The 14,907-nt window shown below is 63.8% G+C and overlaps 1 protein-coding gene across 1 annotated transcript in view; it reads right to left on the reverse strand.

The window, feature by feature from the left end:
* The window catches only part of LOC147110843 (voltage-dependent calcium channel subunit alpha-2/delta-2-like), a 2,842,873-nt gene that overhangs the window by 767,568 nt on the left and 2,060,398 nt on the right, over positions 1-14,907 (reverse strand). Inside the window, exon 26 of the mRNA XM_085999971.1 lies at positions 13,773-13,835. Within this exon, the coding sequence (XP_085856097.1) occupies positions 13,773-13,835 (63 nt within the window). The remainder of the gene's footprint in view (positions 1-13,772; positions 13,836-14,907) is intronic.

Consider the following 14,907-nt stretch of genomic DNA (forward strand, 5'->3'; position numbering starts at 1 on the left):
TGACTCCGGGTGAGTGTGACTGGGAGCGGCTGTGTGACTGGGAGCGGCAATATGGCTCCGGGGGGAGTGTGACTGGGAGCGGGAGTTGTACTCCGAGGGGAGTGTGACTGGGAGCGGCAGTGTGACTCCAATGGCAGTGTGACTCCGAGGGGAGTGAGACTCCGAGGGCAGTGAGACTCCGAGGGGAGAGTGACTCCGATGGCAGTGAGACTCCGAGGGGAGTGTGACTCCGATGGCAGTGTGACTCCGAGGGGAGTGAGACTCCGGGGGCAGTGTGATTCTGAGGGCAGTGTGACTGGGAGCGGCAGTGTGACTCCGAGGGGAGTGTGACTGGGAGCGGCAGTGTGACTCCTGGGGGAGAGTGACTGGGAGCGGCTGTGTGACTCCGAGGGGAGTGTGACTGGGAGCGGCAGTGTGACTGGGAGCGGCTGTGTGACTGGGAGCGGCAGTGTGACTGGGAGCGGCAGTGTGACTCCGAGGGGAGTGTGACTGGGAGTGGCTGTGTGACTGGCAGTGGCTGTGTGACTCCGGGGGGAGTGTGACTGGGAGCGGCTGTGTGACTCCGGGGGGAGTGTGACTGGGAGCGGCAGTGTGACTCCGAGGGGAGTGTGACTGGGAGCGGCAGTGTGACTCCTGGGGGAGTGTGACTGGGAGCAGCTGTGTGACTCCGAGGGGAGTGTGACGGGGAGCGGCAGTGTGACTCCGGGGGGAGTGTGACTGGGAGCGGCAGTGTGACTCCGGGGGGAGTGTGACTGGGAGTGGCAATGTGACTCCGGGGGGAGTGTGACTGGGAGCGGTTGTGTGACTGGGAGCGACTGTGTGACTCCGAGGGGAGTGTGACTGGGAGCGGGAGTTGTTCTCCGAGGGGAGTGTGACTCCGAGGGGAGTGAGACACCGAGGGGAGTGAGATTCCGAGGGGAGTGTGACTGGGACCGGAATGTGACTCCGGGGGGAGTGTGACTGGGAGCGGAATGTGACTCCGGGGGGAGTGTGACGGGGAGCGGCTGTGTGATTCCGAGGGGAGTGTGACGGGGAGCGGCTGTGTGACTCCGAGGGGAGTGTGAATGGGAGTGGCTGTGTGACTCCGAGGGGAGTGTGACGGGGAGCGGCTGTGTGACTCCGAGGGGAGTGTGACTGGGAGCGGCAGTGTGACTCCGGGGGCAGTGTGACTGGGAGCGGCTGTGTGTCTCCGAGGGGAGTGTGACTGGAAGCGGCAGTGTGACTCCGAGGGGAGTGTGACTGGGAGCGGAATGTGACTCCGAGGGCAGTGTGACTGGGAGCGGCTGTGTGACTCCGAGGGGAGTGTGACTGGAAGCGGCTGTGTGACTCCGGGGGGAGTGTGACTGGGAGCGGCTGTGTGACTCCGAGGGCAGTGTGACTGGGAGCGGCAGTGTGACTCCGAGGGGAGTGTGACTGGGAGCGGCAGTGTGACTCCGAGGGGAGTGTGACTGGGAGCGGCAGTGTGACTCCGGGGGCAGTGTGACTGGGAGCGGCAGTGTGACTCCGGGGGGAGTGTGACTGGGAGCGGCAGTGTGACTCCGGGGGGAGTGTGACTGGTAGCGGCTGTGTGACTCCGAGGGCAGTGTGACTGGGAGCGGCTGTGTGACTCCGAGGGGAGTGTGACTGGGAGCGGAAGTGTGACTCCGAGGGGAGTGTGACTGGGAGCGGCAGTGTGACTGGGAGCGGCTGTGTGACTCCGAGGGGAGTGTGACTGGGAGCGGCAGTGTGACTGGGAGCGGCTGTGTGACTCCGAGGGGAGTGTGACTGGGAGCGGCTGTGTGACTCCGGGGGGAGTGTGACTGGGAGCGGCTGTGTGACTCCGAAGAGAGTGTGAATGGGAGCGGCAGTGTGACTCCGAGGGGAGTGTGACTGGGAGCGGCAGTGTGACTCCGAGGGCAGTGTGACTGGGAGCGGCAGTGTGACTCCGAGGGCAGTGTGACTGGGAGCGGCTGTGTGACTCCGAGGGGAGTGTGACTGGGAGCGGCTGTGTGACTTCGGGGGCTGTGTGACTGGGAGCGGGAGTGCGACTCCCAGGGCAGTGCGACTCCCAGGGCAGTGCGACTCCCAGGGCAGTGCGACTCCCAGGGCAGTGCGACTCCCAGGGCAGTGCGACTCCCAGGGCAGTGCGACTCCCAGGGCAGTGCGACTCCCAGGGCAGTGAGACTCCCAGGGCAGTGAGACTCCCAGGGCAGTGAGACTCCCAGGGCAGTGAGACTCCCAGGGCAGTGAGACTCCCAGGGCAGTGAGACTCCGAGGGGAGTGAGACTCCGATGGCAGTGTGACTGCGAGGGGAGTGAGACTCTGGGGGCAGTGTGACTCCGATGGCAGAGTGACTCCGAGGGGAGTGTGACTCCGATGGCAGTGTGACTCTGAAGGGAGGGAGACTCCGGGGGCAGTGTGACTCCGAGGGCAGTGTGACTCCGAGGGGAGTGAGACTCCGGGGGCAGTGTGACTCCGAGGGGAGTGAGACTCCGAGGGGAGTGTGACTCCGATGGCAGTGTGACTCCGAGGGGAGTGAGTCTCCGGGGGCAGTGTGATTCCGATGGCAGTCTGACTCGGAGCGGAATGTGACTCCGGGGGGAGTGTGACTGGGAGCAGCTGTGTGACTCCGAGGGGAGAGTGACTGGGAGCTGCTGTGTGACTCCGAGGGCAGTGTGACTGGGAGCGGCAGTGTGACTCCAAGGGCAGTGTGACTGGGAGTGGGAGTGTGACTGGGAGCGGCTGTGTGACTCCGAGGGGAGTGTGACTGGGAGCGGCTGTGTGACTCCGGGGGCTGTGTGACTGGAAGCGGCAGTGTGACTCCGAGGGGAGAGTGACGGGTAGCGGCAGTGTGACTTCGGGGGGAGTGTGACTGGGAGCGGCAATGTGACTCCGGGGGGAGTGTGACTGGGAGCGGGAGTTGTACTCCGAGGGGAGTGTGACTGGGAGCGGCAGTGTGACTCCAATGGCAGTGTGACTCGGAGGGGAGTGAGACTCCGAGGGCAGTGAGACTCCGAGGTGAGTGTGACTCCGAGGGGAGTGTGACTCCGAGGGGAGTGTGACTCCGAGGGGAGTGAGACTCTGGGGGCAGTGTGACTCCGATGGCAGTGTGACTGCGAGGGGAGTGAGACTCCGAGGGGAGTGTGACTCCGATGGCAGTGTGAGTCTGAGGGGAGTGAGACTCCGGGGGCAGTGTGACTCCGAAGGCAGTGTGACTCCAAGGGGAGTGAGACTCCGGGGGCAGTGTGAATCCGAGGGGAGTGAGACTCCGAGGGCAGTGTGACTCCGAGGGGAGTGAGACTGCGGGGGCAGTGTGATTCCGAGGGCAGTGTGACTGGGAGCGGAATGTGACTCCGGAGGGAGTGTGACTGGGAGCGGCTGTGTGACTCCGATGGGAGTGTGACTGGGAGCGGCTGTGTGACTCCGAGGGGAGAGTGACTGGGAGCGGCTGTGTGACTCTGAGGGGAGTGTGACAGGGAGCGGCTCTGTGACTCCGAGGGGAGGGTGACTGGGCGCGGCAGTGTGACTCCGAGGGGAGTGTGACTGGGAGCGGCTGTGTGACTGGGAGCGGCAATGTGACTCCGGGGGGAGTGTGACTGGGAGCGTCTGTGTGACTGGGAGCGGCAGTGTGACGGGGAGTGACTGTGTGACTCCGAGGGGAGTGTGACTGGGAGCGGCAGTGTGACTCCGAGGGGAGTGAGACTCCGAGGGCAGTGAGACTCCGAGGGGAGTGTGACTCCAAGGGGAGTGTGACTCCGAGGGGAGTGTGACTCCGAGGGGAGTGTGACTCGGATGGCAGTGTGACTCCGAGGGGAGTGAGACTCCGGGGGCAGTGTGACTCCGAGGGGAGTGAGACTCCGGGGGCAGTGTGACTCCGAGGGGAGTGAGACTCCGGGGGCAGTGTGAATCCGAGGGGAGTGAGACTCCGGGGGCAGTGTGATTCCGAGGGCAGTGTGACTGGGAGCGGAATGTGACTCCGAGGGGAGTGTGACTGGGAGCGGCTGTGTGATTCCGGGGGGAGTGTGATTGGGAGCGGCTGTGTGACTCCGAGGGGAGAGTGACTGGGAGCGGCTGTGTGACTCCGAGGGGAGAAAGACTGGGAGCGGCTGTGTGACTGGGGGCGGCAGTGTGACTGGGAGCGGAAGTGTGACTCCGAGGGCAGTGTGACTGGGAGCGGCAGTGTGACTCCGGGGGGAGTGTGACTGGGAGCGGCTGTGTGACTACGGGGGGAGTGTGACTGGGAGCGGCAGTGTGACTCCGAGGGGAGGGTGACTGGGACGGCAGTGTGACTCCGAGGGGAGTGTGACTGGGAGCGGCTGTGTGACTCCGAGGGGAGTGTGACTGGGAGCGGCTGTGTGATTCCGAGGGGAGTGTGACTGGGAGCGGGAGTGTGACTGGGAGCGGCAGTGTGACTCCGGGGGGAGTGTGACTGGGAGCGGCAGTGTGACTCCGGGGGGAGTGTGACTGGGAGCGGCAGTGTGACTCCGGGGGGAGTGTGACTGGGAGCGGCAGTGTGACTCCGAGGGCAGTGTGACTGGGAGCGGCAGTGTGACTCCGAGGGGAGTGTGACTGGGAGCGTCTGTGTGACTGGGAGCGGCAGTGTGACTGGGAGTGACTGTGTGACTCCGAGGGGAGTGTGACTGGGAGCGGGAGTTGTTCTACGAGGGGAGTGTGACTCCGAGGGGAGTGAGACTCCGAGGGGAGTGAGACTCCGAGGGGAGTGTGACTCCGAAGGCAGTGTGACTCCGAAGGCAGTGTGACTCCGAAGGCAGTGTGACTCCGAAGGCAGTGTGACTCCGAGGGGAGTGAGACTCCGAGGGGAGTGAGACTCTGGGGGCAGTGTGACTCCGAGGGGAGTGTGACTGGGAGCGGCAGTGTGACTCCGAGAGGAGTGTGACTGGGAGCGGCTGTGTGACTCCGGGGGTGTGTGACTGGGAGCGGTAGTGTGACTCCGAGGGGTGTGTGACTGGGAGCGGCAGTGTGACTCCGAGGGGAGTGTGACTGGGAGCGGCTGTGTGACTCCGAGGGGAGTGTGACAGGGAGCGGCAGTGTGACTCTTGCGGGAGTGTGACTGGGAGCGGCTGTTTGACCGGGAGCGGCAATGTGACTCCGGGGGGAGTGTGACTGGGAGCGGCTGTGTGACTGGGAGTGGCAGTGTGACTGGGAGCGGCTGTGTGACTGGGATGGGAGTGTGACTGGGAGCGGGAGTTGTTCTCCGAGGGGAGTGTGACTGGGAGCGGCAGTGTGACTCCGAGGGGAGTGAGACTCCGAGGGCAGTGAGACTCCGAGGGGAGTGTGACTCCGAGGGGAGTGTGACTCCGAGGGGAGTGTGACTCCGAGGGGAGTGTGACTCGGATGGCAGTGTGACTCCGAGGGGAGTGAGACTCCGGGGGCAGTGTGACTCCGAGGGGAGTGAGACTCCGGGGGCAGTGTGACTCCGAGGGGAGTGAGACTCCGGGGGCAGTGTGAATCCGAGGGGAGTGAGACTCCGGGGGCAGTGTGATTCCGAGGGCAGTGTGACTGGGAGCGGAATGTGACTCCGAGGGGAGTGTGACTGGGAGCGGCTGTGTGATTCCGGGGGGAGTGTGATTGGGAGCGGCTGTGTGACTCCGAGGGGAGAGTGACTGGGAGCGGCTGTGTGACTCCGAGGGGAGAAAGACTGGGAGCGGCTGTGTGACTGGGGGCGGCAGTGTGACTGGGAGCGGAAGTGTGACTGGGAGCGGAAGTGTGACTCCGAGGGCAGTGTGACTGGGAGCGGCAGTGTGACTCCGGGGGGAGTGTGACTGGGAGCGGCTGTGTGACTCCGGGGGGAGTGTGACTGGGTGCGGCAGTGTGAGTCCGGGGGGAGTGTGATTGTGAGCGGCTGTGTGACTACGGGGGGAGTGTGACTGGGAGCGGCAGTGTGACTCCGAGGGGAGGGTGACTGGGACGGCAGTGTGACTCCGAGGGGAGTGTGACTGGGAGCGGCTGTGTGACTCCGAGGGGAGTGTGACTGGGAGCGGCTGTGTGATTCCGAGGGGAGTGTGACTGGGAGCGGGAGTGTGACTCCGAGGGGAGTGTGACTGGGAGCGGCAGTGTGACTCCGAGGGGAGAGTGCCTGAGAGCGGCAGTGTGACTGGGAGCGGCAGTGTGACTCCGAGGGGAGAGTGACTGGGAGCGGCAGTGTGACTCCGGGGGGAGTGTGACTGAGAGCGGCAGTGTGACTCCGGGGGGAGTGTGACTGGGAGCGGCTGTGTGACTCCGAGGGGAGAGTGACTGGGAGCGGAAGTGTGACTCCGGGGGGAGTGTGACTGGGAGCGGCAGTGTGACTCCGGGGGGAGTGTGACTGGGAGCGGCAGTGTGACTCCGGGGGGAGTGTGACTGGGAGCGGCAGTGTGACTCCGAGGGCAGTGTGACTGGGAGCGGCAGTGTGACTCCGAGGGGAGTGTGACTGGGAGCGGCTGTGTGACTCCGGGGGGAGTGTGACTGGGAGCCGCAGTGTGACTCCGAGGCGAGTGTGACTGGGAGCGGCTGTGTGACTCCGGGGGGAGTGTGACTGGGAGCGGCAGTGTGACGCCGGGGGTGTGTGACTGGGAGCGGCAGTGTGACTCCGAGGGGAGTGTGACTGGGAGCGGTAGTGTGACTCCGAGGGGAGTGTGACTGGGAGCGGCCGTGTGACTCCGAGGGCAGTGTGACTGGGAGCGGCAGTGTGACTCCGGGGGGAGTGTGACTGGGAGCGGCTGTGTGACTCCGAGGGGAGAGTGACTGGGAGCGGCAGTGCGACTCCGGGGGGAGTGTGACTGGGAGCGGCTGTGTGACTCCGAGGGGAGTGTGACTGGGAGCGGCAGAGTGACTCCGGGGGGAGTGTGACTGGGAGCGGCTGTGTGACTCCGAGGGGAGTGTGACTGGGAGCGGAAGTGTGACTCCGAGGGCAGTGTGACTGGGAGCGGCAGTGTGACTCCGGGGGGAGTGTGACTGGGAGCGGCTGTGTGACTCCGGGGGGAGTGTGACTGGGTGCGGCAGTGTGAGTCCGGGGGGAGTGTGATTGTGAGCGGCTGTGTGACTACGGGGGGAGTGTGACTGGGAGCGGCAGTGTGACTCCGAGGGGAGGGTGACTGGGACGGCAGTGTGACTCCGAGGGGAGTGTGACTGGGAGCGGCTGTGTGACTCCGAGGGGAGTGTGACTGGGAGCGGCTGTGTGATTCCGAGGGGAGTGTGACTGGGAGCGGGAGTGTGACTCCGAGGGGAGTGTGACTGGGAGCGGCAGTGTGACTCCGAGGGGAGAGTGCCTGAGAGCGGCAGTGTGACTGGGAGCGGCAGTGTGACTCCGAGGGGAGAGTGACTGGGAGCGGCAGTGTGACTCCGGGGGGAGTGTGACTGAGAGCGGCAGTGTGACTCCGGGGGGAGTGTGACTGGGAGCGGCTGTGTGACTCCGAGGGGAGAGTGACTGGGAGCGGAAGTGTGACTCCGGGGGGAGTGTGACTGGGAGCGGCAGTGTGACTCCGGGGGGAGTGTGACTGGGAGCGGCAGTGTGACTTCGGGGGGAGTGTGACTGGGAGCGGCAGTGTGACTCCGAGGGCAGTGTGACTGGGAGCGGCAGTGTGACTCCGAGGGGAGTGTGACTGGGAGCGGCTGTGTGACTCCGGGGGGAGTGTGACTGGGAGCCGCAGTGTGACTCCGAGGCGAGTGTGACTGGGAGCGGCTGTGTGACTCCGGGGGGAGTGTGACTGGGAGCGGCAGTGTGACGCCGGGGGTGTGTGACTGGGAGCGGCAGTGTGACTCCGAGGGGAGTGTGACTGGGAGCGGTAGTGTGACTCCGAGGGGAGTGTGACTGGGAGCGGCCGTGTGACTCCGAGGGGAGTGTGACTGGGAGCGGCAGAGTGACTCCGGGGGGAGTGTGACTGGGAGCGGCTGTGTGACTCCGAGGGGAGTGTGACTGGGAGCGGCAGTGTGACTCCGAGGGGAGTGTGACTGGGAGCGGCTGTGTGACTCCGAGGGGAGTGTGACTGGGAGCGGCAGTGTGACTCCGAGGGCAGTGTGACTGGGAGCGGCAGTGTGACTCCGAGGGGAGTGTGACTGGGAGCGGCTGTGTGACTCCGGGGGGAGTGTGACTGGGAGCGGGAGTTGTTCTACGAGGGGAGTGTGACTCCGAGGGGAGTGAGACTCCGAGGGGAGTGAGACTCCGAGGGGAGTGTGACTCCGAAGGCAGTGTGACTCCGAAGGCAGTGTGACTCCGAAGGCAGTGTGACTCCGAAGGCAGTGTGACTCCGAGGGGAGTGAGACTCCGAGGGGAGTGAGACTCTGGGGGCAGTGTGACTCCGAGGGGAGTGTGACTGGGAGCGGCAGTGTGACTCCGAGAGGAGTGTGACTGGGAGCGGCTGTGTGACTCCGGGGGTGTGTGACTGGGAGCGGTAGTGTGACTCCGAGGGGTGTGTGACTGGGAGCGGCAGTGTGACTCCGAGGGGAGTGTGACTGGGAGCGGCTGTGTGACTCCGAGGGGAGTGTGACAGGGAGCGGCAGTGTGACTCTTGCGGGAGTGTGACTGGGAGCGGCTGTTTGACCGGGAGCGGCAATGTGACTCCGGGGGGAGTGTGACTGGGAGCGGCTGTGTGACTGGGAGTGGCAGTGTGACTGGGAGCGGCTGTGTGACTGGGATGGGAGTGTGACTGGGAGCGGGAGTTGTTCTCCGAGGGGAGTGTGACTGGGAGCGGCAGTGTGACTCCGAGGGGAGTGAGACTCCGAGGGCAGTGAGACTCCGAGGGGAGTGTGACTCCGAGGGGAGTGTGACTCCGAGGGGAGTGTGACTCCGAGGGGAGTGTGACTCGGATGGCAGTGTGACTCCGAGGGGAGTGAGACTCCGGGGGCAGTGTGACTCCGAGGGGAGTGAGACTCCGGGGGCAGTGTGACTCCGAGGGGAGTGAGACTCCGGGGGCAGTGTGAATCCGAGGGGAGTGAGACTCCGGGGGCAGTGTGATTCCGAGGGCAGTGTGACTGGGAGCGGAATGTGACTCCGAGGGGAGTGTGACTGGGAGCGGCTGTGTGATTCCGGGGGGAGTGTGATTGGGAGCGGCTGTGTGACTCCGAGGGGAGAGTGACTGGGAGCGGCTGTGTGACTCCGAGGGGAGAAAGACTGGGAGCGGCTGTGTGACTGGGGGCGGCAGTGTGACTGGGAGCGGAAGTGTGACTGGGAGCGGAAGTGTGACTCCGAGGGCAGTGTGACTGGGAGCGGCAGTGTGACTCCGGGGGGAGTGTGACTGGGAGCGGCTGTGTGACTCCGGGGGGAGTGTGACTGGGTGCGGCAGTGTGAGTCCGGGGGGAGTGTGATTGTGAGCGGCTGTGTGACTACGGGGGGAGTGTGACTGGGAGCGGCAGTGTGACTCCGAGGGGAGGGTGACTGGGACGGCAGTGTGACTCCGAGGGGAGTGTGACTGGGAGCGGCTGTGTGACTCCGAGGGGAGTGTGACTGGGAGCGGCTGTGTGATTCCGAGGGGAGTGTGACTGGGAGCGGGAGTGTGACTCCGAGGGGAGTGTGACTGGGAGCGGCAGTGTGACTCCGAGGGGAGAGTGCCTGAGAGCGGCAGTGTGACTGGGAGCGGCAGTGTGACTCCGAGGGGAGAGTGACTGGGAGCGGCAGTGTGACTCCGGGGGGAGTGTGACTGAGAGCGGCAGTGTGACTCCGGGGGGAGTGTGACTGGGAGCGGCTGTGTGACTCCGAGGGGAGAGTGACTGGGAGCGGAAGTGTGACTCCGGGGGGAGTGTGACTGGGAGCGGCAGTGTGACTCCGGGGGGAGTGTGACTGGGAGCGGCAGTGTGACTCCGGGGGGAGTGTGACTGGGAGCGGCAGTGTGACTCCGAGGGCAGTGTGACTGGGAGCGGCAGTGTGACTCCGAGGGGAGTGTGACTGGGAGCGGCTGTGTGACTCCGGGGGGAGTGTGACTGGGAGCCGCAGTGTGACTCCGAGGCGAGTGTGACTGGGAGCGGCTGTGTGACTCCGGGGGGAGTGTGACTGGGAGCGGCAGTGTGACGCCGGGGGTGTGTGACTGGGAGCGGCAGTGTGACTCCGAGGGGAGTGTGACTGGGAGCGGTAGTGTGACTCCGAGGGGAGTGTGACTGGGAGCGGCCGTGTGACTCCGAGGGCAGTGTGACTGGGAGCGGCAGTGTGACTCCGGGGGGAGTGTGACTGGGAGCGGCTGTGTGACTCCGAGGGGAGAGTGACTGGGAGCGGCAGTGCGACTCCGGGGGGAGTGTGACTGGGAGCGGCTGTGTGACTCCGAGGGGAGTGTGACTGGGAGCGGCAGAGTGACTCCGGGGGGAGTGTGACTGGGAGCGGCTGTGTGACTCCGAGGGGAGTGTGACTGGGAGCGGAAGTGTGACTCCGAGGGCAGTGTGACTGGGAGCGGCAGTGTGACTCCGGGGGGAGTGTGACTGGGAGCGGCTGTGTGACTCCGGGGGGAGTGTGACTGGGTGCGGCAGTGTGAGTCCGGGGGGAGTGTGATTGTGAGCGGCTGTGTGACTACGGGGGGAGTGTGACTGGGAGCGGCAGTGTGACTCCGAGGGGAGGGTGACTGGGACGGCAGTGTGACTCCGAGGGGAGTGTGACTGGGAGCGGCTGTGTGACTCCGAGGGGAGTGTGACTGGGAGCGGCTGTGTGATTCCGAGGGGAGTGTGACTGGGAGCGGGAGTGTGACTCCGAGGGGAGTGTGACTGGGAGCGGCAGTGTGACTCCGAGGGGAGAGTGCCTGAGAGCGGCAGTGTGACTGGGAGCGGCAGTGTGACTCCGAGGGGAGAGTGACTGGGAGCGGCAGTGTGACTCCGGGGGGAGTGTGACTGAGAGCGGCAGTGTGACTCCGGGGGGAGTGTGACTGGGAGCGGCTGTGTGACTCCGAGGGGAGAGTGACTGGGAGCGGAAGTGTGACTCCGGGGGGAGTGTGACTGGGAGCGGCAGTGTGACTCCGGGGGGAGTGTGACTGGGAGCGGCAGTGTGACTTCGGGGGGAGTGTGACTGGGAGCGGCAGTGTGACTCCGAGGGCAGTGTGACTGGGAGCGGCAGTGTGACTCCGAGGGGAGTGTGACTGGGAGCGGCTGTGTGACTCCGGGGGGAGTGTGACTGGGAGCCGCAGTGTGACTCCGAGGCGAGTGTGACTGGGAGCGGCTGTGTGACTCCGGGGGGAGTGTGACTGGGAGCGGCAGTGTGACGCCGGGGGTGTGTGACTGGGAGCGGCAGTGTGACTCCGAGGGGAGTGTGACTGGGAGCGGTAGTGTGACTCCGAGGGGAGTGTGACTGGGAGCGGCCGTGTGACTCCGAGGGGAGTGTGACTGGGAGCGGCAGAGTGACTCCGGGGGGAGTGTGACTGGGAGCGGCTGTGTGACTCCGAGGGGAGTGTGACTGGGAGCGGCAGTGTGACTCCGAGGGGAGTGTGACTGGGAGCGGCTGTGTGACTCCGAGGGGAGTGTGACTGGGAGCGGCAGTGTGACTCCGAGGGCAGTGTGACTGGGAGCGGCAGTGTGACTCCGAGGGGAGTGTGACTGGGAGCGGCTGTGTGACTCCGGGGGGAGTGTGACTGGGAGCGGATGTGTGACTCCGAGGGGAGTGTGACTGGGAGCGGCTGTGTGACTCCGGGGGGAGTGTGACTGGGAGCGGATGTGTGACTCCGAGGGGAGTGTGACTGGGAGCGGCTGTGTGACTCTGAGGGGAGAGTGACTGGGAGCGGCTGTGTGACTCCGACCGGAGAGTGACTGGGAGCGGCTGTGTGACTCCGAGGGCAGTGTGACTGGGAGCGGATGTGTGACTCCGAGGGAAGTGTGACTGGGAGCGTCTGTGTGACTCCGACGGGAGAGTGACTGGGAGCGGCTGTGTGACTCCGAGGGGAGAGTGACTGGGAGCGGCTGTGTGACTCCGACGGGAGAGTGACTGGGAGCGGCTGTGTGACTCCGGGGGGCGTGTGACTGGGAGCGCCAGTGTGACTCCGAGAGGAGTGTGACTGGGAGCGGCTGTGTGACTCCGAGGGGAGAGTGAGACTGGGAGCGGCTGTGTGACTCCGACGGGAGAGTGACTGGGAGCGGCTGTGTGACTCCGAGGGCAGTGTGACTGGGAGCGGACGTGTGACTCCGAGGGCAGTGTGACTGGGAGCGGCAGTGTGACTCCGAGGGGAGAGTGACTGGGAGCGGCTGTGTGACTCCGGGGGGAGTGTGACTGGGAGCGGCTGTGTGACTCGGAGGGGAGCGTGACTGGGAGCGGCAGTGCGACTCCGGGGGGAGCGTGACTGGGAGCGGCTGTGCGACTCCGAGGGGAGTGTGACTGGGAGCGGCAGTGCGACTCCGAGGGGAGTGTGACTGGGAGCGGCTGTGTGACTCCGAGGGGAGTGTGACTGGGAGCGGCTGTGTGACTCCGAGGGCAGTGTGACAGGGAGCGGATGTGTGACTCCGAGGGAAGTGTGACTGGGAGCGGCTGTGTGACTCCGAGTGGAGAGTGACTGGGAGCGGCTGTGTGACTCCGGGGGGAGTGTGACTGGGAGCGGCAGTGTGACTCCGGGGGGAGTGTGACTGGGAGCGGCAGTGTGACTCCGGGGGGAGTGTGACTGGGAGCGGCTGTGTGACTCCGGGGGGTAGAGTGACTGGGAGCGGCTGTGTGACTCCGGGGGGGAGTGTGTCTGGGAGCGGCTGTGTGACTCCGAGGGGAGTGTGACTGGGAGCGGCAGTGTGACTCCGAAGGCAGTGTGACTGGGAGCGGCAGTGTGACTCCGAGGGCAGTGTGACTGGGAGCGGCTGTGTGACTCCGAGGGGAGTGTGACTGGGAGCGGCTGTGTGACTCCGGGGGCAGTGTGACTGGGAGCGGCTGTGTGACTCCGGGGGGAGTGTGACTGGGAGCGGCTGTGTGACTCCGGGGGGAGTGTGACTGGGAGCGGCAGTGTGACTCCGGGGGGAGTGTGACTGGGAGCGGCAGTGTGACTCCGGGGGGAGTGTGACTGGGAGCGGCAGTGTGACTCCGGGGGGAGTGTGACTGGGAGCGGCAGTGTGACTCCGGGGGGAGTGTGAATGGGAGCGGCAGTGTGACTCCGGGGGAAGTGTGACTGGGAGCGGCTGTGTGACTCCGGGGGGAGTGTGACTGGGAGCGGCAGTGTGACTCCGGGGGGGTGTGACTGGGAGCGGCAGTGTGACTCCGGGGGGAGTGTGACTGGGAGCGGCTGTGTGACTCCGAGGGCAGTGTGACTGGGAGCGGAATGTGACTCCGGGGGGAGTGTGACTGGGAGCGGCAGTGTGACTCCGTGGGGAGTGTGACTGGGAGCGGCTGTGTGACTCCGAGGGGAGTGTGACTGGGAGCGGCTGTGTGACTCCGAGGGGAGTGTGACTGGGAGCGGCTGTGTGACTCCGAGGGGGGTGTGACTGGGAGCGGCGGTGTGACTCCGAGGGCGGTGTGACTCCGAGGGCGGTGTGACTCCGAGGGCGGTGTGACTCCGAAGGCGGTGTGTCTCCGGGTCGGTGTGTCTCCAGGGGCGGTGTGACTCCGAGGGCGGTGTGACTCCGAAGGCGGTGTGACTCCGAAGGCGGTGTGTCTCCGGGGGCGGTGTGTCTCCAGGGGCGGTGTGTCTCCAGGGGCTGTGTTACTCCGACTGTGAGGCTGCCCGTAACTTTGAGGGACCAAATACTGGGAACTGCTAATGCTGTCCCTTTGGTCTCCCTATCAGATTCCCCTGTCATTGGCTCTCTGCCAATGCAATAATCTGGCTTTTAAGCTCTTTGCAGCTATCTGACATTATGTTCTGTACCGATTTCACGCTAAGAAAGTCCAGTTTTGAGAAAGAAAGGATACTCACTTGGCTGGAAAGACTCTTGTGATTCCTCCATCAGTGGCCACGAAGACTGCAAGCAGACCCAGCCTAAAATTGTGTGTGCGTGAGAGAGGGCGAGGGAGAAAGACAAACGACAGGGAGTGCAAGAGACAGTGAGAGTGAGGGAGAATTAGGGAGGGATTGAGGTATAAGAGAAAGAGACAGAAAAAAGACAGGGTGAGTGAAACAAAGAGAAACAGACAGAGAGTGAGAGAAAGATACAGAATGAGATGGAGAGATAAAATGGAGACAGATAGAAAGGCAGGGGGAGAGAAACACACAAATACAGTGAGGTGTGGAGACAGGCAGATAGTGAGACACACACAGAAAAGAAAGTGAGACAGAGAGAGAGAAGGGGATAAAGACAAATTGAGTTAGTGCTCAGTTCAACAAAATTACTTTCATCAGCAGATTCTCAGTTCTGAAAGGCATTTGTGTGTCTTGAATGCTCCCGCTGAGTTTTCCTGTATGTGCCTTATTTGAATCCTCTTCAACCAACTGACTTTTAAACATTGCTTCCCTGGTCCAAAGTGAACACAAAGTGAGCTCAGTGCAACCATGCATCAGGTAACTACAAAATGTCAAAGTCAGCCACTTTAATCATAACTGATATGACAACTGCATAACTCCCCGACCCCACAGAATGACTCGGGAAATGGTGTGGGCGCTAACTGCAAGCTGAGTGCAGAGTGATTGGTGAGCTTGTGCTTCACAGGGCTGACACTCAAATACTCCACATACAGTGACACCCAACTTCTTTACAACCACACTGTTCAGCAGCTGGAGATCTGCTGTTTGCACCGGGCGACTGATTCTGGTGTCATGTCGAGCTGTTGCGCTTATCGGATGGGTCAAAGGTCCCAGGTGAGTTCAGGTGGGCTCCTGAAGCTACGATTACACTTCGAGATCAACTGGCTGCATCGGTTTTAAAGTTGCCGCTGTTTTAAATGCTGCGGGGGATCTTTTGATAAACTTGCTTAGACAGCCAGGGATTGACTGCACAATAGTGAATCATGCTTTGTCTGTGTTTTTTTTCCAGTGATTTTTCTACCTGTCTCTTTCTGCATGTGTACACCAGTCCCAGTGCTCCGACTCACTGGCCTGGAAATTGGTTGACGGT

This window comes from Somniosus microcephalus, chromosome 11 (assembly GCF_052327205.1).
Source record: "Somniosus microcephalus isolate GS21.2 chromosome 11, FLI_Smic_1.0, whole genome shotgun sequence".
NCBI lineage: Eukaryota > Metazoa > Chordata > Chondrichthyes > Squaliformes > Somniosidae > Somniosus > Somniosus microcephalus.